The following is a 27,188-nucleotide window of genomic DNA, read 5'->3' as shown; positions in this document are numbered from 1 at the left end:
ATCCTGGAGAAGAGAAGATTAAGAGGTGATATGATAGCCCTGTTTAAATATTTGAAGGGATGTCATATTGAGGAGGGAGCAAGCTTGTTTTCTGCTGCTCCAGAGAGTAGGACCCGGAACAATGGATGCAAGCTACAGCAAAAGAGATTCCACCTCAACATTAGTAAGTGGCTGTCCGACAGTGGAATACACTCCCTCGGAGTGTAGTGGAATCTCCTTCCTTGGAGGTCTTTAAACAGAGGCTGGATGGCCATCTGTCAGGGATGCTTTGATTTGGATTTCCTCCATGGCAGGGGGTTGGACTGGATGGCCCTTGCGGTCTCTTTCAACTCTTATTATTTTAGGATTCTATGGCCCCATACAGACAGGTCAAAATAAAGCTGCTTCGGGCCACTTTGGAGGTATGCTGTTAAATGATGCATACGTCCTAAGAGTCCGGAAGCCACGCCAAGCCACACTCCAGTCCTTAGGACTAGAGCGTGGATTTGCCGTGCTTCCGGACTTTTGGTACGTATGCATCATTTAAACCGCATACCTCCAAAGTGACCCGAAGCAGCTTATTTTGGCCTGTCTGTATGGGCCTAGATCTATGAAAATGTCCTTTCCAGGCAAAAAACTTATTTATTCATTTTATGTACTGTATATGGCACAGTTCAGAACTGGTATTCCAAAATATTTCCAAAGAAATTTAAAACATTAAAACAACAATGAAAGAGCACAACTGATGAAAACAGCAAAGACCAGAACTTCAAGAGACTGACCAGAGTTTCAAAGAACTGAGCTTAGGCCTCACATCCGAACAATGTAAGAGAGGGTACCAGGTAGTTCTCTAGGGAAATAATTTGTAATAAGTAGGATGACTGAGAAAGTCCCTTCCTTGGTCACCACCTGGAAGAGAATCCTCATGCTTCCTGAAACTACAGACCTCAAAATTCCACAGGGCACAGCCATGGCAGTTAAAGTGGTATCAAACTATACAATTACACAGCATAGATATACTGTTTTTCAAGTAGAAGACCCAACACAAGTAGTTCTACATGTGCATGTAAAGGTAATAACTATTTAAGGAGGACTGCAGAAAGTAGCATTCAGGACTTCTTTAAAATGCTTAATAGATTAGATGCCACAACACATATTTGTCACTGAGGGTTAGGGCTGAATGAGTGATAATGTATGATGTTTCTGTCATCTGAAATACAACTCTGACATTCAAACTAATTAGTTAGAATAAATTTAGCCAAAAAGAGGCAGTGTTGTAATGAAACACAAATGCAATTAAATACTCCCCAGGATGCTACCAAATTTTAAATCCATGCGCCATAGATCTTGTTTTATAACCAACTCCTAGGGTGACACGCTAGAGCTTTCCAAGCTAGTTACATACAATCGTCTGCAGTTATTACCCAGAGATGTTGGCCATTGTGTGTTACTCATACAAGGGAGTCCTCTTAAAATACAGGAGGGGGGAAATCACAACTGTGCTCTTGACCATACCAGTGGTCTCCTCAAGATTATCATTGTCAGCACAGTCATCTGCAGTGAGAACCCTTTGGTGAGACCAGCTATCTCCATGTAAACTCCACACGACTGGACACCAGGTTTCCACTTATAGATTAATAAATCTTTCCTTTCATTAATTTTTTTTCAGATCTTTATGTAAAACATTTGAAATAAGCCAATTTGGGGAAAAACGATTAAACACAATTCCTCCCTCTGCACTGGCCGCGTCAATAGGTGCAGCTATCCTGCTATGAAGAGGTGTGTGGTGCTTTCACAATTTACCTGTCGACTTATGGCAAGCCCATAATTTCATAGGGTTTTTTAAGACAAGAAATATTCAGCTGGTTTTGCAGTTCCTTCCTCTGAAGGATTGTCACATGACTGCCCTATCACCATTTCAAAGATGGAGACCTGTTGTTGTTGTTGTTTAAATAAGTGCTGACCTGAATTCAACACTGCAAAATATGATGAACACACAGAAATTAAAAGTAGACCCTTGAAAGAGAGCTTGACAAAGCCATCAGGTCCAACGTCAAAACCACTACACCGTGCTGACTCTTTTTTTACTTTAGATACTTGGAATCATGAATTTAACTGTGTTAAATGAGTACGAGACTAAAAAAACAACTTTTGTAGAATGAAAAATGAAATTCTGCAATGCCCTAGTAATCATTAAAACAAAACACTGTGCTACCATGTGTTTCATACCAAGAGGAAAATTTGCAAGAGCATGCATTGATTGGGGGGGGGGGAGGTGCTGAATGGAATCAGCCTTGCCAAGAATAAATTAATAACAAAATCACACATCTACAGATGATCCATATGACTCCACTAATATTTAATACTCAATTACATCCTTAAAGTCAGAGGTTAAACAAGTTTTGCCATAAAATGACAAAGTATGAGGGAATTAAATACTTTTTCAGCCCTGAAGTTGAAATATCTTTTCTAACGATTTGCAAAGGTGTGATGAGCAGTGGATTTCTAACCAGAAAAAAAAAGAGATCTGTCAATGTGTCCAAGGATGTGAACACAAAGCAAACTGGCAGTAGAGGGATGACAAACACAGACACATGGAATCTCACTACATCATACAAGCTGTAAAGACCAGAAAAAAAACAACTGGTGGAAGGGAGAATCAGCTGAAACAAAGTAGCGGAAAAAAAATATACATTTTTTTTTCCTCTCCATGCCTCTTGGGGTGCAATTTTGCCCCTAAATGCTGCTTTGCAGGGACCCATCCTATGACAGCCAAAAACTATCACAGATAATATCATTCTGGTTCTCTAATAGTGACAGTGTGGCCCACACATGCGAAGATGCCCCAAATGTCCCTCCAACCTCTGCCATGTGCACGTACACCCTACCCGGGGCTGATCTAAGGGTGTTATCACACACACAATTATGTGGGCTACAATTCGACTTAACTGCCATGGTTCCTTCCCATGAACTCCTGGGATCTGCAGTCTAAAGAGGTGCATTGAGAACATTCAGCCACACAGCTCTAGTACCTCAGCAAACTACAAGCCCCATGATCCATAGGAGACACTGAGTGATTTAAAGTGGAATCTTAGTGCTGTAATTGTACATTGTGAAAGAGTCCTAAGGATAATGTTGGGGTTTCATGGGCAGGATTCCCATACCATCATCATCACCACTACCACTACCACCACCACCACTCCCATTGTCTTTCCAAGTTTCACTTCTAATTGTTGGTGTCATCTGACCCTTCTTCCTCCAACTCCCATTGGCATTTTCCTGTGCAAGCAGAAGCACAAGATAATTCCAAATGGGAGATAAGGGCTGTGCAAGGGGCTAACAAAGTGTTTTCCACCACTAACATCACTCTGCTTCCTATTAGTAAGACATGGGATGGAATCCATACAAAGGATGGAAGAATCTCCTCCAGACCTCCCCTGGGCCATGAGAAGTTCCCATCTTCCTTCTAAGGGTTGCTGAGATAACGTATGGATAAACCATGGATAAACTGTGGCTCTTCAAGGTATTTAAGTTTTAAGTTACAGAAGGGTAGATTACAATTGAAAATTGAAAGGAACCCTTGTAAGTGTGGTTCGACCATGGAACATTGCCTAGAGAGCTGGTAGACTATTCCAAAAAAAAAAAAAAAGACCGCTACCGCTGAGGATGCTTTAGCTGAAGTTGCTGTATTGAGTGGAGGGTTGCACTCAATCGCCCAGGAGACCTCTTCCCGAGATGGTGATAGTGGTCAGGCAGAGGAAGGAACTGGCAAAACCAACTTTATATTTCTTGTCTTTAAAAAAACCTAGAAATACATGGGGTTGCCATAAATTGACAGGTAAATTGATCAATTATGCTCTGATTCTGATGTTTCAACAGGTGTTTTTAGCAGCCCTAGCCAGCAGCCAAGGTTGAAGATGTTGGGACTTGTATCCAACAGCCTGTAAAGCACCATAAAAAGCCACCCGGATAAACTGTAGCTATAAATACTTGGTACACACTACAGATTACAATAAATGTGTGACTCCTTTCACATGTCTAGGGGTGTTGTGGAGATGGGTGTTATTGTTATTAAACAGCAGCTATGAAGTGATTAGGGACAAGACGGCAATGTGCAGGGAGGAAGGTTAATTTTCTTACACACAGCCCACATCCTGATGAATCCTGTACCCTGTTACTGGCTGGAGAAAGGAAACGGAGAAACCAGCTAGAATAACCAGTACTGAACATCTCCCACATCACACATAAGTGAAAGCCAACAATCAGCATAAGTAGCATGGGGGTGGAGGGAAGGAAAGCGAGAGGGGGGTGAAAGAGAGAGAAGCCACTGCTGTCATCATTGTAATATTCCAACATCATTCATGGTAATAGGCTTAAAGCCAATAGCGCTGATGGGCTCAAGCTTTAGTTGTTCAGAAACTGATGACAGATGCCTGCAGATGGCAGGAAATGAATCTAGCAAGACTTCCATGTCCCTCCCCATCTCATTTTGACAAGTGTGTCTAGTACTTTGGCTAATTTGTGGTCCCTTTTTCAAAGGGAAACCCAGCAATGAATCACAGGGTAGGCAATCTGGCTCACTCCAGATGGCTGGAACTATGACTCCCATGAGTCCAAAGCAGCATGACCACTGTGGGAACTACTGTAAGGTCTAAAATGCCTGGAGGGCGTTCATTTGCCTATTCCCCAAAGCCAAGTCCACAGCTTCCGGATTTCTAACCAAGTACAAAAACATAGAAATGTTATTCTTTCGGAACTAGAATCTTATCTCCACCAGATCCTTGATGAAGCCTGGTGAACCAGTAGCAGATCTCCAGTCTCAAGCAGAGATCTTACTCAGAACTGCTACTTGAAATGCATTTAAACTGAAGACCTCAAACTGAATCTGTCGCATACTATTCATGCATTTCACCAATTCAAACTATGGCCCATCGTTAAAAGACTACCTCTTTTTCCTAGGTCTAGGATCTTGGCTGAAACATGGACTCAGAGCCTCTGATAAATAAAGCAAATATATCACAGGTGGACGATGTCAGGTTTGTAGGATCTAATTTGGATCTGCTTGTTTCAACAAGAAACCTAAAAGACCACTAACAAGAAACAATGTAAAAGAAAGAATACTTCTAAATTCCTCTTTCCACACGACCACAGATTTTGATATCCACCAGGAGGTGGATGTCCTGGAACCAAACCTCAGCAGATACAAGGGCCCACTATATGTTGAACCAACCTGACACCTCCATATTTTGGAAAAACATGTTCTAAGGCAACCTTTCCCAGGATACTAGTGTTAAGCCAAGATATTATTGTCCACAGCCACGCCCTGGATTCCCAGTGATTGGGCAGCATATAAAATCCTATTATTATTATTAATTATTATTATTATTTTATTATTATTATATTATTTATTTTATTATTATATTAGGGATTCAATATTTTCTGGAAAACACCAAGGTGGGAAGGCTATTTACAGTCTTTGTTGTTTGCCCACTTGATTCTGCAAGTCAAAAGGAAGCTGTGTGAAAAATAACATGACAAATGATTACTTTTCACGATCTCAATTCAATTTTGACCAGCATGCCAAATGTAAACAATGGCTTTTGCCTGCTGATCTGATACATCTGCTGCAGCCACTTAAACTGAAGGGAAATGTAAAGAGTATGTGTCCTCAAAAAAGGAACTGCTGAACATGGAAAAATAACAATAAAATAGCCTCACCTCAAAAATGTTTCACCTTAAAATCTTATGAACTATTACCATCAAATGGAACAAATGGGACGCAAATCCACCTCTCCATGGCTATTCAAAGGCCATAAAACCCTTCTCCTGTAAGTACAGATGAGGCACACACACACGGGACGTCTCCTCTGGCAAACCGAGTGGATCACACAAAAACGATGGGAAATGCACAGTCAATGCCGTTTTGTGGTGAAACATTTGCAGCATTAACTTTTTACTGCCCGAGCCAACGTTTTCCATCGGGGCTCATTAAAAAGCGTAAAAGGCACTTTAGGACTAAAACTCACTTCTATAGTGTTTTAGTACCGGCAGCTGTGGCCCAGTAACAAGAACACGGTCTTTGCTGGCTGTGTCAAACATGCACCTCTCAGGCTTTAGTATACAATTCACCTCAGGGGAATCTATCCCACAGAAGTCATCCTCCAATCTCAAAGTGGAGTGCTCTAGTTTTCTGTTACTTCTCCCAACACATTGCTGTTCTGATCTTGTCAATTTCGTCACGTCATCATCCTCATCGTGTCTCCCAAGATTAGTAAATAAAATCTCCAGTTTGATGCCCAGGAGATTCTTTAACAACTCCCATCATCCATGTCTACTTGCAAAGTTAGCTAGGGCCAATGGCTGTTGACGGTTTCCAAGTCTGTATGGTGGCAAATCCACCCTAGGTTTAGACTAAATCTTGAAGGAATACTGAAGGTAATAAACCTATTTGGGCGAAATAGGTACATCACAGTGGCCAGCTTTTTCAAAAATCTGGACTAAGACTGGAAGAAATTCAAGCCCCCACTGGCTTGAGTTGATGAGAGATATGAAGATTCTGGAAGAACTGGTTGGGGAAGACTGAACTAACATATGGAGAGAGTATTCTGCATCCATGGGATTCAACCATCCACAGTTTGAATTTTTTTTAATCCAAAAAGCAAAATTTTATTTTGCCATTTTATATAAGGGACATCATTTTACACACACTGTATATAATGAGACACGGCACCCCAGACTGTGGTATCCCCAGGGGGTTCTGGACAAACCCACAGCAGATAACAAGGGCCCACTGTACTATCTCTGTACTCTAATGCAAGTCTGCCTAAAATGCCAACCTAAAGGCACTATATCTGTATGATCTTGGAAGCTAAGCAGGACAGCCCAGTTAAGACTTGGATGGGAAACTTTAAATGAATACCACGAGCTGTAGGCTATATTTCAGCAGAAAGAACTGACAAAACAACATCTGAGTAGTCTTCATCAGAGTATTCATGGGGTCACCATAAACCAACATGTGACTTGAAGGCCATGTGTTTATTGTATTTTTGACACATTGGATTTTGACACATTTGTATTTTTGACACAACTCATTGGAAAAGGTAATGCTGAGTAAATTGGAAGTCAATAGGAAAAAGAGGAATACCACATTACAAATAAATTGGCTCAATAAAGCCTTGCGTTGTGTGGACCTGACAAGGAAGTTGACAATAAGGGTTGCCATAAGGACCATATCCTCATGCTAGGGTCACCACAGTGAAAGCCAACTTATGGCAAATAACAGCAAAGCAGAGGCAATATGCCTCCAACATAAGTTGCTGAGGAGAAGTGTGGAAAGATGGGGTTCCCTTGAGCGTCGTGTTGCCATCGCACAAACATGTAGACCAGATCGGCATTCAACCGATCCAATTGTATAATTCTGTGTAGTTATATCCCACTTGGTTTCTGCCCCTGTTTACCACATCACCAATTTGATAGGAACTACCTCAGGCAACTAGCAGCCCAATACACCACACTGGTTTTTGTTCCAAAATATCCCTTCCTTAGCAGTGTAGTTGATGGCTGGTTGTAATTTATCTAAGTTTGGGTTACAACTTTAAATAAGCTATTGGGGTGATGAACTCTATCCTTAAAATAAGTTTGAAAACTTTACAGGTCCTTTTAAGTCAGACTAAAGTCCAGAACAGACTCACCACCCAGTGATTGAAAGCCACTAACCACCACTGCATTTTAGAATCCTTACTTGGCACAGGCTATGGGAAAAATCCAGAGGAGTTCTGCTAGAGAGCAAGTTGTCTGTTCTAATCTCTTGGATTCATCAATGGGCAGCAAAGGGAGGGAGAGAAGAATTGAGGAAAGAAACCTTGCCTGACCTCCGTTTGCTGACACATTTAGACTTGCCAGAGTCGTTTTTTCCAAAGCTGAGATGGGGCTGCTTCAACCGCCATTCAATAGCTTTCATGGCAATCACTTTGATCAAAATGAACCACTTACCAAGGCAGACAAAAAATACACAGCCACCGTCTTCTTGTCTCGTGCTACTGGCAACGGCAGATGTTGAGCAAGAAACAAAAAAGACAACACAAAATGTCTAGGTTAATGAAAATCTGTTTGCTCTCATCTTCCTTTTTTCTTAGCATAAGGTTGAAATTGTTGAAGTTGAGTTCTTGAGGCAAGCGGCTTTATGCTAGATTCAGATGCTGACCAGATCTATGGAAGGAACTCGCACAACTTCTATAACAGATACAGACATATTGGCCCTATCAGCCTGTCTCTCACGAATCTTCCAAACTCTTGAATTCAAAAGACAATTCATAAATTTAACGCACGCACTTTTAAAAGGTGAGGCAGAGGAAAAGAGAGAAATAGTGATGCTCATCATATTGTGATGTCATTCCACATGGCATGGAAAATGACTCAGAAATGGATCCCACAGAGGTGGCATGGAGGTCATTCCATTTGTAAAGGAGTGCCCATGGATTCCAAGTGGATTGACTCAGACCCAGTTCAGAAAGGAGCTTTGTCAAACTGCCTCAAATTCCACCATCCCCTCTGCTCAATTCCTTGCAAACAGGTAAAAACTTCATAGTATCATAGGAATTCATGATTCAATGGTTAAAAGGGAGCAAAAGAGCCAGGTGATGCCAGTGTTTGAGTATTGGACTAGGTCTATGGACCCAGGTTCAAATCCCCAATCAGCCAGAGAAACCCACTCTCTTATCCTAAAAGGAAGGCAATGGCAAAGCCCATCTGAAGAAATCCCACCAAGACAACCCTAAGGGAGTGTCACCATTGATCAAAATTGACTTGAAAAACACGTAAGAACAAGAAGGAAACAGGAAGACGAGCCTCTTTTGATTTCCTCCTCATGAAGGAGAAGAAGGACAGGTTGCTTATCTGAAGCTATAGTTCTCCGAGTGGTCATCGTGAACTCGCACACATGGATATTCTGTGCGGCCAAGCAAACCTATGTGTGTGAGTTACAGAGACAATGAAGAAGAACATGGTGCAGTCACCAATACTTGTTCTCAGATGAGAGCTTCTATGGTGTTTGGTGGCACATTAAACCAAGACAGGCAACTGATAGCCCTCCAGATGTGTGTTGAACTATATTCTCAGATTCCATACCACAGCTTATTCAGATATGACAACAGGATTAGAAGAGAATGAAAATCCCATATTTCCCCCTTCACAACAAGAAGGATGTCTCAACCCACATCGCATTTCAGTGTTGTTTTCTCTAATAGTTTGCTCAAAAAAATTAGGTTCTGTGGCAGATTTGGTCTTGCACTACTGCCCCCCAGGATGCCATATCCCGACCTGCACCCGGGACAGTCCCGGTTTAGGCGGCACAGGCCTGTCCCATCCCGTTGCTGCCAAATCCCGGTTCAGGCCTGGCCTTTGGGCCAGGTGCGCTCATGCGGCCACGCTGCGGCCGCTTAATGCACGCAGCCTAGGGAAGCCTTCCTGAGGCGGGGGCGCGTCCTCCACTCAGAGAAGGCTTCCCGCCAGGTTGAGCTCCCAGAAGAGAAGCCGTGACAGTGGCCTCTCTTCTGGGAGCCTAGCCGGCTGGGGAAGCCTTCTCCGGGGCAGAGGCGTGTCCTCCGCCTCAGAGAAGGCTTCCTCCAGGTTGGGCTCCCAGAATACAGGCAGCACAGCGGCCTTTCCTCGGGGAGTCTAGCTGCTGGGGAAGCCTTCTCTGAGGCAGAGGTGAGTCCTCCAGCTCAAAAAGGCTTCCGCGGGTTGAGCTCCCAGAAGACAGGCGCGATAGTGCCTCTCTTCTGGGAACCTAGCCGAGCTGGGTAAGCCTTCCCTGGGATGGAGGCGTCCTCCACCTCGAGAAGGCTTCCCACCAGGTTGGCTCCTCTTCTGGGAGCCTAGCCGGTGCTGGGGAAGCCTTCTCTAGGCAGAGGTGCATCCTCCACCTCGGAGAAGGCTTCCACACCGGGTTGGCTCCCAGAAGAGAAGCCGCGACAGCGCCTCTCTTCTGGGAGCCTAGCCGGGCTGAGGAAGCCTTCTCTGGGGCGGAGGCGTGTCCTCCGCCTCAGAGAAGGCTTCCCGCCAGGTTGGCTCCCGAATACAGGCCGCAATAGCGGCCTTTCCTCTAGGAGTCCTAGCTGATCTGGGGAAGCCTTCTCTGAGGCGGAGGCGAGTCCCCACCGAAGAGCTTCCCGCTGGGTTGGGCTTCCCAGAAGACAGGCGTGACAGTGGCCTCTCTTCTGGGAGCTAGCCGTGCTGGGGAAGCCTTCTCTGGCACGGAGCGTCCTCCGCCTCGGAGAAGGCTTCCCGACAGGTTAGACTCCTCTTCTGGGAGCCTAGCTGGGCTGGAGCCTTCTCTGGGCAGAGGACCGTCCTCCGCCTCAGAGAAGGCTTCCCACCGGTTGGGCTCCTCTTCTGGGAGCCTAGCTGGCTGGGGAAGCCTTCTCTGGGGCAGAGGACCATCCTCCGCCTCACAGAAGGCTTTCCGATGTGTATATTAAGTTTTTCTGAATTAATTAAATTGTTTTAGTTGTTAGTGTCCCCATTTACAAAAATGTCCTACATTGTCCTACTCCCCCCATTTGCCTGGTTGGAGGTAGACGTTATGGCAACCCTAGGCCCCACCCAAAAGTCCCCCAAAATGTGGAGAAAATGGAAAATGGGGTGGGGGAGAAAACCCTCAAAAAACTTTTCCAATGTCCCAGGAGAGAAAAAACTACTTGAAAATCCTTTTTGGACACAGTCCAGCAAAGCTAGAAGCCTACAAGTCGTCTTCTACATTCCATTAAAACATCCTGCGTTCAAAGTGTCCCCATGCTGCTGTAGATCCTAATGTTTTCAGAGACTGAGTCAAAATACACATGACATACAATACATGATAGGCCAATTCATATCAATTTGAATACACAGTCCCGCCACTCTGTTTTCACAGACTTTGGAGTTCGTGTTTCTTGCCTATTCGTGGGTGGCAAACGGAGGGGCACAAAATGGGTGGGGCACTGCCATTCAAGCCAATGGGTCTTGAATATTGGCAATTTTCAGTTTTAGCAGCAGGATCCAGAACAGATCACCAGTGAAAATAGAGGGGCGACTGTACTTGCAAATGTCACACATTTCTTTCTTAGATCTTGGCCAGCATCTTACATTTTGTGTAAGGTAGCTTGGTCAAGAAATGAACTTCTGGTTCCTCCATTTTTGTCCAAAAAGGTCTCTTTACAATGGGGAGGGGTAAGTTAAGGAGAGGGTTAAGTTGAAGATGATAGCCAGCATGGTGTGGTGGTTTGAGTGTTGGACTATGACTCTGGAAACCACGGTTTGATTCCCAGGTCAGCCATGAAACCCACAGGGTGACATTCGACTAGTCACACTCTCTCAGTGGATGGCAAAAGCAAACCTCCTCTGAACAAATCTTGCCAAGGAAACCCCATGATAAGGCTGTCTTAAGGTCGCCATAAGTCGCATATGACTTGAAGGCACACAACAACAAAGTTAAGGAAAAGATACCCCTTTCCTCACTCTCATCACCTTTTTATTAACAAAAACCCAAAAAGGGTCAACCAAGCTGTCATTAACATTTGGGAAAAAATTGATTTAATTCTCCCCTGAGCCCATCTTCTGATTTCAGGTCCCTGACAAATGTGGTGAAGTGGCTAAGTTGTCAGGCAAGGAATTGGGAGACACTGACTGAAATCTCAACATACCACTACCTCTCAACATAACCTACTTCCCAGAATATTTAGAAATACAAATAGTACATTGTTCAGTCAACCCCCAATGTATGTACCAAGTGTGCAATGTGGTTTATTTTTTTTTTAATGTCCATTAAACATTATTATAAAAGGTTCTTTTTTGGTATCTTTTTGTTTAAAGTGTGCCATATTGATGATGCATCACTAATACAGTGGGCCCTTGTTATACGCTGGGGTTTGGTTCCAAGATCCCCCGTGGATAACAAAATCCGTGTATGCTCAAGTCCCATTAAATATGACATAGCAAAATGGTGTCCTTTAAAAAATGGAAAATCAAGGTTTGATATTTGAAATTTATACTTTTTGGAACAGTTTCAAACCGTGGATGCTTGAATCCATGTATAAACAATCCGTGTATAAGAAGGGCCGACTGTATGTCAATTTTTGCAGTTTTAAAAATCTAAATTACAGAAATAGCTACAAATTCCTCCAAATGACTACCAAAGCAAGGTTTCAGGAGTAGCCAGCATACATTACTAGCTATACCATGAAAAATATAATGACATTACCAAACAAGGATGACAGTGTTATTTACTATCATACAGTCTTTCTATACCCTAAGTAATGTGTCAACAATTAACAGATAAAATTATTAGTTGTAATGATGTGCTTCCAAACTGTGGTCTGAACTAACTGCTTGCTGAGCCTAATCTGAACTAATCCAAAATACTGTACATTCTAGAATTTTTAAAGACCTAAAAAGGATTTAGGGGATACTTTAAGAGGATTCTTTCAAGAAGGAAATTCTGAAACATATAAATGTGTATTCAGAAGGTGAACAGACATACAATTTAGTATATAAAACTAAGTCTCTGTGGGTATAAATCTATCTGTTCAGTTAGTAAAAGATGGTGGAGGAAGAGGCAAGCGGTAGGATGAGATTTACTTCTTTAGAAGCACTTCCATCTTAAATCTTACAATTGCTGCTTTAAAATTCACAAGACCACTATGATTGATCCTCAATTACAGCAGGAAATTACCTCATCTTTAGTCTCAAAAGTTCTATTTATATGTCCAATAATCTCACCATTGATTACTGCGACTGTATTCTAATTATAAATCCATTACTGCCTGAACAGTGAAATAAAATCAATACCACACATAAATGGGAGGGGAAAGGGGGATCTTAAAGCTTACATGGAATATTATTGCAACCCACTACACTGTATTATACACATTCTGTCCAGAAACAATGGCAAATCATTAGCAGGACTACAATAAATCTTTTCCAATTAGCACAGCCAAACTCTTCTTTAGGATGGCAGTCAATTCTTTTTAAAATGGAAGAATACAAAATGCTGGAAATGTCTATGGAAGTCTACAAGTATGGCTTGGTCAGCCTTTCCTATTATATAGCCAAAGATCTCAAAACTAGCTGAACACTCATTGAATCAAACAAGAAACATCAGTGACAAGGCTGGCATCCATAGTTTTTTGTGGATATTTCGAGCGATGTGGCCTTGGTCAGGAAGGTTTATTCCCAACATTTCCACAGCATCTGTGACTGGCATCTTCACCAGATGCTGGTGAAACATCAGGAATAAACTGTTCAAAAGCACGGCCACATAGCCCAAAAAACTCATAAAAACCTAAACATCAGTGAAATTCATATAACTGTATCCAAGAAACCTGAGGCACCGGTAATACCTTTACTCTGTCTGTTATGTGCCATCAAGTCTTTAATTTATGTTAAACCTATGAACAAGCCTAGGGAGCCAGTGTGGTACAGTGGTCTAAGTGCCAGACTAAGACCAGAATTCAAACCCCCACTCTGCCATGGAAACCAACTGGGTGACCTTGGGCAAGTCACACTCTCCAAGTCTCAGAGGAAGGCAATGACAAACCCACTCTAAAGAAATCTATCCAAGAAAACCCTGTGATAGGTTCCCCCTTAGGGTCACTATAGATCAGAAACAACTTGAAGTCACACAACATAAATAAGCATTTCCAGTTTCAATATATGGTTGTATGACTTGGACAGAGAAGAAAGCTTACAGGAACAGAATTGACATATTAGAAATGTGCTGCTAAAGGAGAGTTCTGCAAATACCATGGACTGACAAAAAGTTAAATTAATTCTGAACTCGACTAGATGTCCAAATGACTAAACTGGGACTTTCTTTACTTTGGACAATCAAGAAATCCATGGATTTGAGTTTTTAAGACCTAAGTAATGCTATTGATGACTGGAAATCTTGGAGCATCACCATATGTCACAGTCCTGTGATGGTGAACCCATGGCATGCATGCTAGAGCTGGCACACAATGCCATTTCCTCCAGCACACAGCAGAGGGAGGAGGAGGAAGAGGCGTGTGCCTGTTCATCCTCCTTCCTGACCCACCCCGGCCTCCAGTTGCCTCTCAGGAAGCAGTTGAAGGCCAGAGATGGTGGTGACGGAGGAGGAAGAGGCGTGCACATCTTCCTCCTCCTTTCCGACCCTCCCCAGCCTCCAATTACCTCTCAGAAGACAGCTGAAGGCTAGGGATGGCAGGTGGTGACCCTCCCCGGCCTCCAGCTGCCCCTCCAGAGGCAGCTAGTGGCTGGGGACAGCACAGGGGAGAAGGAAGAGGCATACACCTGTTCCTCTTCTTTCCCTCTCGCTCCCTGGGCCTTCAGCTGTTTTTGGAGAGGCAGCTGAAGGCCCTGGAGGGTGGGGAGAAGAAGTCCCACCCTGGAAGTCTTGCCTCCAGAGGGCAGAAGCCCCACCCCCAGATGGCAGAAGTCCCACCCCCAGCACCAGGTAACACTCGGTGCAGGAAGACCTTTTAGTTTGGGCACTCGGTCCCTAAAAGGAATGCCATCACTGTATAGTCAATTTGATTGGCAAATAACAATAAAACACATTTTAAGGTCTGGAAACTATGCCCTCTGAGGAGTGACTTAAGAGAGCTGGGTATGTTTAGCCTGAATAAAAGATGGTTAAGAGGTGATATGATAGCCCTTAGTGTTTAAATATTCGAACGGATGTCATATTGAGGATGGAGGAAGCTTGTTTTCTGCTGTTCCAGAAACTAGAGAGTTTATCACATGGGCTTTGCTCCCACGATAGATGCAGGATGTAACTTTTAAGAAGACGGATCTTATCGTATTTCCCCGTTGTCAGGGAATGCAAAGCCCATTTGCAACCCAGACTTCTCCAGGCTTTTTCCACATCTTTTGAAGAACAAGATTTTCCCATTCTTGAAAAGATGCAGCAGAAGTCCAGGTTGCATATGGACTGTGTACGCCCTAGAGGCGGGGAAATGCAATAAGATCAGTCTTCTTAAAGTTACATCCCAGGTCTATCATGGGAGCAAAGTCAATATAATAAACTCCTACTTTCAGGGGGAGTTCAAGCTTCAATTACTCTCAGATTCATTTATTTGAATTTTTGGCAATCTCTGGTATCCAACTACTGACATATAATTAGTGTGGACATACACAGAAAGAAAGACCTTTGATAGACATTTTGGTATGATCCAACACAGTTCTTCTTATATTCTTCTGTTAGAAATACTCACAGCCACAGGCAGCCAGTGAAGCCATTAAGGCTGGGGCAACAAATCTATTCTCAGTTTTACAGTTGCAACTGCTCTGGGTTGTGCAGGAGGCACCCAACTGCTTGATCTTATTCCCAACAGAGGTTCTGTGCCAGAAGAGTTCCTATACAACCCAGATACAGGAGGAGTGGTCCTAAAAATATGAGTGGATTCTTCATCTCAGGAGGAACAATTCCACCAGCCACCCATTTTCACAAATAATGTTTGGATGAAATGCAACATACTCCCTTAATCCAGGCAAGAGTCTACAGAACAGCTACAACACCTTTTCAGTAAAAAAAAAAAAGAAGAAGAAGAAGAAGAAGAAGAGGAAGAAGCAGCTGATATTATTTACAAATAATGTGCTTTTTAATACTTCTTTTCAAACTCTGGTCCCACTGCACTGATTATCTGCAAATAACCTCTAATCCACACTGAATATTAAACCTCTCTGAAAGGAACAGGTGAAATCTGGGGCAACCATTTTTCATAAGATTACTGTTGCTTCTGTTGGCTCAACTGGCTGTTACAGCTTGTTTGGGCACATCTTTTTATGAGAGACTGTACTAATAACTGCTTGGCCTGCAGGCTGCAGGTAAAAAAAGATCAAATGGAGTGAGGGGGGGAGGTGTTTGTTCAAGAGGATTTCTTTCTGGCCGAATGCCCGGTTTAAAGAACTGTTTGAGACATTCATCCTTGTCCTGACTGTACTGGACAAGATGACGTAAAGTAAATTCTTTTTATACAACTGCTGATCTTGCCTCATCTTTATGAACATGTCCACTGGACTAACATACTTTCAAAATGAACCTCCCCCTGACTTTAAATATTTGTTTATGGACTTAAAGCATGTTAATCCCACTTCGCAGCCAAAGAGACTCCCAGAATGGCTTGTTGTTGCTGCTGTTGCTGTGTGCCTTCAAGCTGTTTCTGACTTATGGAGACCCTAAGGCAAACCGATCATGGGTTTTTTTTGGCAAGGTTTATTCAGAGGGAGTTTGCTTACATACAGTCTATACAAGCAACAGAGTCAATGCTTACAGTCCAGACAGGCATGACTCCAAAGGAAAAAAGGATGAGGAGGGAAAGGGGGAAACAAATGGTCTCAGAAAGACCACACCATTATGTGTGCTACTGCTGGCACAGAGCTCTCTGATGACAACATTTAATAAATACTACATTTGCAAAGAACAGTGTCTTTCAACCAGCACAAGGATCCAAAACATGACCTGAAGCAATTCACTTTCCTTTCTTTTACCCTACCAACTTGAATAATAATCTTTATTCCCCACCATGTTATGTAAAATGAATAACTCCACTGTTCATTATCAAATGCATCAAGACGTTATTAGGTAAATGCTTTATTTTCACACATGTGGTGGACCCTGAGATTGGCCAGGCACACTAAGTGAACAGAGTAAAAAAGCACAAACTCACTCATCCACCCTGCGTACTTCCTACATCTTGTGAATTTCATTCAAACCAAGCCATAATGTCTGTGTTTGCCTTATCAACTCCACAAGATATTAATACCACTGAAGGTAATGAAGTATCTTATCTTACATATTTTGTTTCTATGCAGTTATGCACATACTGTATTCTTATTATTTCTTTGTCCCTGCAGGAACTTTCTTTAACTTAAATCCTTCCACCAGGGTGTACTTGCTGACTAGGTAAATATCAACAGACAATTCTGCCCTCTCAGGGTTTCATGATAAAATGTTAGTTTCGGTATTATCGTAACTGCTTTCTCTTTGGACTCAAGGTTCTGCAATATAGGTTTTAAGGATTCACAGAATGTTGGCCTTGTGAACAGCAAGTGGTCATCTTATCTCTTCTCACTGTCAACACGATGTCCTCATCACCATTACCTCCATGTCATTACCCTCAAACTACAAGAAAGATGTATCACCTCATTATATTTACCACACAGATACCCAATCCATCCAATTACGTGGTATCTACTCAGCACTACTCACCTAAACCTATTTTCAGAAATAGCCATATTAATCTGTTGCAGCATCAAAGGAAAAGAAGAGGAGAGGAGGAGAAAGCACCCTTAAGATTTATTGATTAATTTCAGCATGTACTTTCATTGATCTCAATCCACTTCTTCAGATGCACTGATGGAACAGATATCAAACCTCAAATATATTAGCAGTTACACAGCTGTGGGATGAGATCACAGCATAACAGGGTTCATAAAGATGCAATCTGTGTCAATGGTCATAAACCTTCCAACAGTTGTGTAAAGTGATATGGGGGTCTGCCCTTACACAATGCTTTGAGGCCATGGTGCAAGCCAAAGCAAGCAAACAAACAAACCCCTGGCAAAAGAGTAATAAAGTGAGGGTGGCTTTCTGAGCCAATTCATCCAACTCCCTTCTCACATTTGGCTGCTAAGGAATGATGCAGGAAAATCCAGACACTATGCTTCTTATTGAAGACTGGAGCGATCAATAACCTCAGAACAACACTCCCTGGGCCGTCTCTTGTGAGCCACACAGTCCATCCTACTTAAAGCTAGGAACCATCACATTTTGAGATCACAACACCCAGACTCCCCCAGCCAGCAGAACCACTAGAGGATTCTAGGAAATGTAGTCCAAAAAGGTAATTTTCCTAAACAGTGGCCCTCTCGATTGGCTTGCTGCCTCCAAGTGTGGTAAAAGATGCCATCACATTGCCAATATTAAAAAGGGAACTTAAGAGCCTGCAAAATACTCAAATATTGTCCGCATAGGTAGCTGAGATAGCATAGGTAGATGACTTTTGCTTTCTGGTGGTTCAGTGTATGCAAAGTTTGTTTCATACACAAAATTATTAAAAAATATTATGAATAAAATTCAGGCTATGTTTATAAGGTGCATACAAAACATAAATGAATTTCAAGTCTAGACTTGGGTCTCATCTCAGAGTTATTTTATTATGTATTTACAAATATGCACATATTCCAAAATCCAAAAATATCCAAAATCCAAAACATTTCAGGTCCCAAGAATTTTGGATAAGGAAGACTCAGACTGTATTTGGAGTCCAATCTGTGTTTGTATGAGGGAAAGCAGTGCCATTCTACCATCTTGTCTTAATCCTCAGCAGCCAACTATCTTAGGTTGGCCCTGCCTCATGTCTACAAGGGAAACCACGCAGCCAGTTTTCCTTTCAATCCCATAAAACAGGACATTATTTTTGTCTTGACACATAATGCATGAAAAAGCCATCTGCAAACCAAGCTCTATTTACTATGAAGATTTTACTGCTCTCATGATAGCCGTATTATCCTTCCTCCCACCCTGCTATTTTCTGTAGCATATAAGTGCAGCTACCTCAGAATATTATAAAAGGACATTTTTTTCATAACTACCTATTTACACATTTCCAGTAGATTCACAGATTAATATCGATATCTATTAGAATCCCAACTGAAGCCCAGCTCATGTAATTACATATTCTTTTTCACATTTCTGCACTTTTAATTCAATATTTTCCTAGAATTTAGTGAAGCCATTTAGATTTGAACAGCTGTCATACTTCATCCAAGGATTATCTCTAAACCACGGTACAATTTGTATTCCAGTTTGTTAACTTCGAGGTGAATCAAAAGCTATTACGAAAAAGTAGCATTCATAATTACACTCTTCAGTGGACAAAGAAAATGCAGCAGTTCTAGACAGCAATTATTTACACAGGCGTCAAAAGGGATTATGGGGCTACATTTATGACAAGTTTAGAGCCTGATCACATAAAGTGGAACTGTAACAGGGAGAGATATTTTAGCTGGGAATGCTCTGCGACTACTCAAATGCAGTAAAATTCAACAAAAGCTAGCTTAACCTCTCTTCCACCCCAGTCACTGTATTCACCCAAAAAAATTTTAAAACCAACTTCAGCCAGAGATGTAAACCTAAGACAGGGACAAAGAAATGCCATAATTTTATCTGTAGAAACCATGGCCCTCCAGATATTGCTGGATTGCAACTCTAATCATATTTTGCCACCACACTCAATGCTGTTGTATGACTGGAGTTCCAGATAGTCTGAGATCAACAATCAAAACCAACAAAACAACATAGCACACTATTAACATCCTATCACAGTCAATTCCTAAAGCCTAATGGAATAGGAATGTTTAGATTTTCAGGCAGAAGGGCAGGGAAGAGAAGACCACCCTAACAACCCTTAGGGAAGGAGTTCCAAAGTCTAGAAGCAGCCTCTGAGAAGACCCTCTCTTCGTCCCACTAAACAAGCCCCAGAAGGTGATGAGACCAAGTGAAGGGGCTCTCTATTCCCCAACCCTGCTGTAGCCAGTTGCCTATAGACAGAGTTCCAAACCAATCCATAGTAGTAGTTGTTGTTGTTGTTGTTGTTGTTGTGTGCCTTCAAGTCATTTCTGACTTATGGTGATCCTAAGGCAAACCTATCATGGGGTTTCTTCGCAAGATTTGATCAGAAGAGGTTTGCCATTGCCTTCCCCTGAGTATGAGAGAGCCTGGGTTTCATGACTGAGCTGGGAATCAGACCTTGGCCTCCAGAGTCATAGACCAATACTCCAACCACTGTGCTCAGAAGTAATTCTCATTGGTTTCAATGAAATTTACTTCCAAGCAGGTTGCTGCCTAAGGTTGCCATTTCACCAAAACATCTTTGCCCACTATACAGAGCGTTCACGATGGAGTCATCCTTCTGCATGGTGAAGAAGCAAGTAAACAGGTTCCTGGCCTCTATCCTGCATTTGAAATAACTTGTGGTGCAGAAGCTGCTTGCAAGAGAACGAAAATTACACTATATTTATTTCCCTATCTTTATACTTTCAGGAAAAGGAACAGTTCCACATAGGTCCAAAACAGGCAGGCTTAAAAAGCCGGCTTCCACACAAGGGGTTTCTGTATGGAAAGCCCAGAGCATGCTTGATACTGGCTGAATATTAACTCCAGCAGGCTTGTAGTAAAACTCTCTCCCTATCTAGTTCACAGATGATAAAGTGAGCGTGTCACAACTTGGGAAGTGAAGTCTGAAGTCATTTGGCTCATTTTAGAGGTGTAGAAAGTGTTCTCATCCCACCCACTCCTTTTTTAAAAAAAGCTTTGCCTCCTAAAGAAATGGAAATTTTCCCTTCACTCTCTTTCTACTGAGTTGAAAATGGGGCTGGGGAATTGTGGAATGTACAGTTGATGGAATGCACCAATGGATGGTGGAATGCACTTCTCCAGGAATGACAGTAATAGCCTTTAGGGTTAAAGGGCGGGGTATAAATACCATAAATAAATAAAGTCAAGATCTAGGGGTTTTAGTAAACACAAGCTAAACATAAGTCAAAAGTGTGATGCAGAAGCCAATGCAATTCTATACTGCAACAATAGGAGTACAGTATCCAGACAAAGGGAAGTAGTAGCCCCACTCTATTCTGCTTTGGTCAGACCTCAACACCAATACTGTATCCAGTTCTGGGCATCACAGTTCAAGAAGCACATTGACAAGCTGGTAGTTGTCTAGAGAAGGTTGATCAAGATGATCAAAGGTCTGAAACTACTGAGAGATCTGAGTATGTTTAGCTTGAAGAAGAGAAGACTGAGAGGAAGACTGAGTCCCTATATTGAGAGAAAGGCGGGATATAAGAAGATATAATAATAATAATAATAATAACAACAACAACAACAACAACAACCGTCTTTAAAACATGTGAAGAGCTGTCAGGTAGAAGATGGAGGGAGCTTGTTTTCTGCTGCTCCAGAGACCAGACCACAAACCAGTGGATTAAAATTACAAGAAAGGAGATTCTACTCAAACTTTAGGAGAAATTTTGATGTAAAAATGGAATGGACTACCTGGAAGGGTGGTGGGCTCTCCAGCTTTGGAGGTTTTTAAACAGAGGTTGAATAGCCATCTCTCAGGAGTATCTTAGTTGCATGGCAAGAGGTTGGACCAGATGACCCTCGTGGTCCCTTCCAACTCTAACATTCTGTGATCACACTCCTAGGATCATTTCCAGAGGGATGCATTCTGAGAGTAAAACAGGGTAACCAATGATCTGAAAGTAGACTGTGGAGCTGGAATGGTGGGGATACTGGGCAGGGGAAAAAAACATTTTAACTCTTGTTAATATTAAAGACCATGTATTCCATTACTTACTAGACAACCCTGAGGAAGAAAGCTGTTCACTCTGGAGATGCTCCACATTCCTTCAAGGTACTGCTGAGCCTGGATTGTAACTGAACTCAAGGCCCCACTAAGGCCACTGGGAGCCACAGTCACTTGAACACTGGAGTTTGGGAATCCACCTGTACCTTGAGGCCAAGCAAGTCCCTTCTTCCTCTCTGACCCTGAGAAGAGGTTTGTGGTTTTGCCAGACTGTCTCCCCACCTGCCCAGCCATGAGAGACAAGTCCCTGTGAGAAGACACAGTGACCACATTTTGGGACGTCAGCCTTGGCAACACAGCAGCCATTGCCACAGCACTTTGGGCAGGGTCCGCCGTCTCTTGGCAGTTGGCCTGGTCAAGCTGGTGGATGACCTGGACAGCTTCTTGCTTCAGCTGGTTTAAGTGGGCAGCACAAACATCACACCTGCTCTCCCCTTCGCTCCTAGGTTTCTGTAAATATTCAGGCACTTGAAGCTTGTCAAAAATTAAAGCTGATAATCGTGGATCCTGAAACATAAGGAGAGCAGAAACAAAATTAGTCAAGGCCACAAAAGAAGGAAAAAGAGAAACTAAGCTAAAGAAAGCCATGGTAATACAATCTACATCAATAACAAGAGACTATAATGCAGTAGCTTTACATTGGTTCAGATTAATAGCGGTCAAAGTGGCAAGTTAGAACTCCAGGGGGCTATTATTCACATCTTTGTTCAGCCATGGAAGCCCAGTGAATGGGGCCTTGGGCAAAATCACACTCTCTCAGCTTAAGACAATGACAAACCTACTCTGAAATAAATCTTCTCAAGGAAGTTCTGCAATGAAATCAATACAATAAAAAGAGTAGACTTGAAAGGCATAAAGCAAACAACGAAAATAGGCAAGAGAGAGTCACTGTCATGTAGTGGTTAGAGTACTGGACTCAGGGCCCTACAGATAGACCAAAATAAAGCTGCTTTGGGTCACTTTGGAAGTATACTGTTTAAATGATGCTTGCGTCCTAAGAGGCCAGAAGCTGCGCCTAAGGACTGGAGCGTGGCTTTGGCATGGCTTTTGGCCTCTTAGGACACATGCATCATTTAAACAGCATACCTCCAAAGTGACCCAAAGCAGCTTTATTTTGGCCTGTCAGTACAGACTCTAAGTCTCCAGGAGACTAGGGTGACATTGAGCAAGTCACATTCTCTCAACCAAAGAAAAAAGTAATAGCAGACACCCTCTGAATAAATGTTACCAAGAAAACCCTACAATAAGATCATCATGAGCAGGAGGTATAAACAACAATGAAGGTATTAACAACAAACAGCAACAATCTGCCCAAGTAGTGGCCACTTTGAATTGGTACAGATCCCCAGATTCTGAACTCCTACCTGATATGACCAGCTGAATCTGAGACTATCTGTATGGAAGAGTATGTACTCTGCCACTGGGCTATGGCCTCTCTCTAAAAGCCAAACCAAAGCAACGTATGGCAACAAACATACTATCTGTCTGGCTTCTTGAGATAACACCCCAACAGCTGGAAGTAATTCATCAAAAGGAGAATTCCTGTTTGTGGAAGCCACCCGAAATGGTGATTCACCTCTAAAGCTAGAAACACACCCAATTTTAGATCTTCAGGGGAAGCCTTTCTCTCCATCGCAGAAACTTCATAGACATGTCTGGTGAGAACACAAGAGAGGGCCATCCCAGTAGCTGCTCCCACACAGAAGTGGAAATCCTTCCTACCAGAGACAAGGGACTTTGTTGCACCTGTTTTTTTCTCCATTTCAGGTGTTACCCATGCTGCTGTATATAAATTTTGGTATAAATGATAGCCCTTAATGACCCCTAGATGAACTCTAGTAGAATGTCCGCCATTGCTAGCAAAGCGAGAGGACATGTACACCACCCCAGTGGGGAAATTCCATCATTAACATTTTAGAGGGTCTAGGAAGTCACATAAGCAGATTATCATGAAGGCAGGAAGAGTAAATGTTTGCCTTCCCCAAAACCATCACCCCCTCCTCAAGTCTGTTGTCCAGGCAGCTTAAGACAATCAGACAGACATCCAGGTGAAAAGAAAGTAATCAAACACCTTTGCTTCGGCCATCAAACATCTTTGCCTCAGGCGAGGTTTCGTCCTATAAAAAGTCTAGACTTTGGCTAGTCAAATAGTCAATTTTAAAGGTCTACTTACTCCACGTCCGTCAGACCTCTGCTTTGGTAGCCGGCATTTCTGCTCAAACCCAGGTTGCGGAGCAGACTTGTCCCACAATCCCACACCCCATTCGCTTCCCGGAGGAAGTCTACATTCTGGTACATATCACCATTAGAAAGCCTTAAACCTTTTCCAAACCTCAGCCCTGATTTTCCTGAGTCCTGAATGCATGTGAGTGTGTATGCGCAGCGAATGTGTTTTCCCCTATTTCAATAAATTAGACATTTAGTTATTAAAATCTGTCTCAGCTATATTTATTGGAAAACCCTGGTCTCTTGGTATAAAAATTGGGAGGGCAATTTCGTAGGGTCGTTGTAGCCGGCTCCCTCTTGCAATACTGAGTAACAACAATAATAAAATTCTCCTGAACGGACCCTTGGCTACACAGGTATGGAAAGAGGATGCTTGTGTGCGTGCACGACCTGCAAAAAACGCATTTTATCGCAAACGAAAATGTCCTCCAAAAGGCCCCGTTCCATCCCCCGGAGCCCAGCCATCCCCGTCTAATGCTGAGGCATGTGAAATCTCGTGGTCGGCAGTCTTCCAACCGAGCAAAATGGCACCCATCAGCACTGGACGGGGACGGCTGGGCGCCGGGGGACAGAACAGGGCCTTTTGGAGAATGTTTTCATGTGTGATAAAATGCATTTTTTGCAGGTCGCAAAAATTCTATTGTATCTAATAGAAGGGGGGTCCGGACCCTTGGCTATGTCCCTGCTTGTTGGGGATAAGATTACATGACTTTTGAGTTACCCTTATGTTCTGTGATTCCAGAAATTGTGTTGGATGCATGTGTGCTAAGCCTCTTATTTTAATTAAACCACCAACAATCTCAGAAGCATGGATCTACCAAAACCTCTCTCCTTCCATGATAGTTCTTCTGTGTATGACATTATCACCCACTCAAGCATTACTTGAATTCCCTGGCAGACTCTCCATGGCTGATTAATATGCCATAATAAGCTGCATCACTCTTTAATGCCCAGCATGAATATGATTATCAGATGCTAACAGTGGAACTTGTGGTACATTCGATAACTGCTCATCTACTTGCCATTTAATTAGTGCTCCGTTAATTTCTTTTAAAAAAAAAAACCAAGATCTAATATGCACACATCTTCTTCATATTAAAAACCAACCCTCCTACTCACCAAGACCTCGCTTTAATACTACAGATCATTCTCTAAGGCTCATAACACACTCCAAACCATGAAAACTGAACCTTGGAGCGTTAAGAAGAGATTATGGCATTGCCTAATGGACAGCTATTTAATTGTGGCTATTGTTTCTTTCTTGCCTTCAGTAATGAATCAGAAAGACAGCCACCCACAGTTTGCCCAGCTTATGTGGGGTAAGGGAGGGATAGAAAGTTAGAGATACCCTTTCTCAGGCAGTCAAAGGTGATGTGAGCAAGAGACTACTAGTCACACTCTATATATACCATCCTCCCACTTTCACCTTTACTAAATATTTGGCAAAAATTTTCAGGGCAGACTGGAGAGGTCCATGCCAGCAGTACCATGAATCTCTTCTGGGATGCATTCCAGATTTTAAAGGCACTGTATTCAAGGTGCTGAACTTATCTGAAAGATAGAGTTCAGTATTTTGGATGGGTTCTGGAAGCTGGGAATCAAATCCAGGGCAGACCCACCATATCATGGAGACAGAAACTACCCAAACCCTGAAAAACTTATTTGACACAAAGGCAACGACAAGACTAACTGTATGCGTGCAGGTCTATTGTATATACTTTTGCTGCTGTTGTTGTTGTGGGCCTTCAAGTCGTTTCTGATTTATGGTGACCCTAAGGCTGAAAGACACTAAGGGGAACTTATAATGGAGTTTTCTTGGAAAGATTTGTCAGAGGGGGTTTGTCACTGCCATTTTCTGAGCTGAGATAGTGTGACTTGCCCAAGCTCACACAGTGGGTTTTTACATGGCCAAGCTCGGATTCAAACCCTAGTCTTAAGAGTTGTAGCCCAATGCTTAAACCACTGCACCATGATGGCTCTCTGTGTATGTATGTGCCTTCAAGTCGCTTGCTGACTTATGGTGATCCCATGAATTTCATTGGGTTTTCCTAGACAAGGAATACGCAGAGGTGGTTTTGACTATTCCTCCCTCTGAAGTACTCTACAACATCTGTGTTTTGCTGGTGGTCTCCCATCCAAACACTAACCAGGGCTGACTCTGCTTAGCTTCCAAGATCAGATGGGATCTGGTGCCTTTAGGGTATCAGGTTGGAAAGCTGCCGGATCATTTCCGGCAGGCCTTTCCTAACTAGTCACCACCCCCAACCCCCGAGCAAGTCACCTGTCTGTCCTGCAAATATAGACTATCCTGGCCCTCTTTGTCTTTTATTATATTTGTTCTTATTTACTCTAGTTCCTTGACTGTAATTTTTTAATTGGATTGGAGGGTTGGGGGAGATTTGTTTTAATGGTAACTGATATTTTACTCTATTGCATTGTATGGTTTTTAAGATGTTGTAACCCGCCTTGATTCCTTGAGGCCAATAAATAAATCATATTATTATTGTTGTTGTTATTATTTCTTGATCCCTGCCCCCAGACTATGAAATTTCATCCCATGGGCAGCCATTTCCTCCAGTATTTCACAGATGAAAACTGGGACACTTGTGGCCAAGCAAAATCAGAATGCAGTGAAGATGGCAAATGTTATTAATGAGGAAGAACACACAAGTTAGGAAAGGCTGCAGCAGTTTGTTTTTGCCTAAGACTACAAGGAAGGGCACTTTGAACTCAGTTTGCACCAAATGAAGTAAGCTGAGGACATAAAGGAAAAGTCAGGGAGGAAAGAGAAACCAGGATACTTTAAAAGCAGTTTAAAATATAGGATGACAGAGGATTAATTCCGGCTGTCCCTTCCAAATCAGTTACCCAGGCCTTTTGACTATTAACTGACCGCTGCAGAAAGTCTTTAAGTTGGGTATACTGTATTTTTATTCTTATTAAATATTTTAACTTTTTAACTTAAAGGATCCCTGATGGCACATTGATTAAATGCCAGTACTGCAAATACAACATTGTTATGTCTGATCCCAGGGCTCTAACGTTGACTCAGCCTTCCATCCTTTTGTAAGTTGGTAAAATGAGTACCCACCTTGTTGGGGGCAATTGGCTTACAGATTGTAAACCACTTAGAAAATGCTGAATTCACTATTAAGTGGTATATAAATGTAAATGCTGTTGCTATTGCTATTAATTATTTTAAATAAAATGGTTTTAACATAATACTTTATTTAATACCTTCTTAACATTTTTTATTATGCTTTTAACTTATATTGTGAGTTGTGTTAGGTCCCATACTGGGAGAAAAGTGTGATAAGAAGGGAGGGAGGGAGGGAGGGAGGGAGGTTAGTTTCAAACTAGAATCATAGAGTTGGAAGAGACCACAAGGGCCATCCAGTCCAACCCCATTCTGCCATGCAGGAAATCCAAATAAAAGCATCTCCGACAGATGGCCATCTAGCCTCTGTTTAAAGACCTCCAAGGAGGGAGATTCCACTACACTCCAAGGGAGCGTGTTCCACTGTCGGACAGCCCTTACTGTCAGGAAATTCCTCCTAATGTTGAGGTGGTATCTCCTTTGCTGTAGCTTGCATCCGTTGT

At 42.5% G+C, this 27,188-nt stretch overlaps 1 protein-coding gene across 1 annotated transcript in view; it reads right to left on the bottom strand.

Moving 5' to 3' along the window:
* KIF26A (kinesin family member 26A) overlaps positions 1–27,188 on the bottom strand; it is a 214,458-nt gene that overhangs the window by 113,067 nt on the left and 74,203 nt on the right. Inside the window, exon 3 of the mRNA XM_042444932.1 lies at positions 21,354–21,869. Coding sequence (XP_042300866.1) covers positions 21,354–21,869 — 516 coding nt within the window. The remainder of the gene's footprint in view (positions 1–21,353; positions 21,870–27,188) is intronic.

The sequence above is a fragment of the Sceloporus undulatus genome, chromosome 1 (assembly GCF_019175285.1).
Source record: "Sceloporus undulatus isolate JIND9_A2432 ecotype Alabama chromosome 1, SceUnd_v1.1, whole genome shotgun sequence".
Classification (NCBI taxonomy): Eukaryota; Metazoa; Chordata; class Lepidosauria; order Squamata; family Phrynosomatidae; genus Sceloporus; species Sceloporus undulatus.
This window is presented reverse-complemented; position numbering and strand designations above follow the sequence as displayed.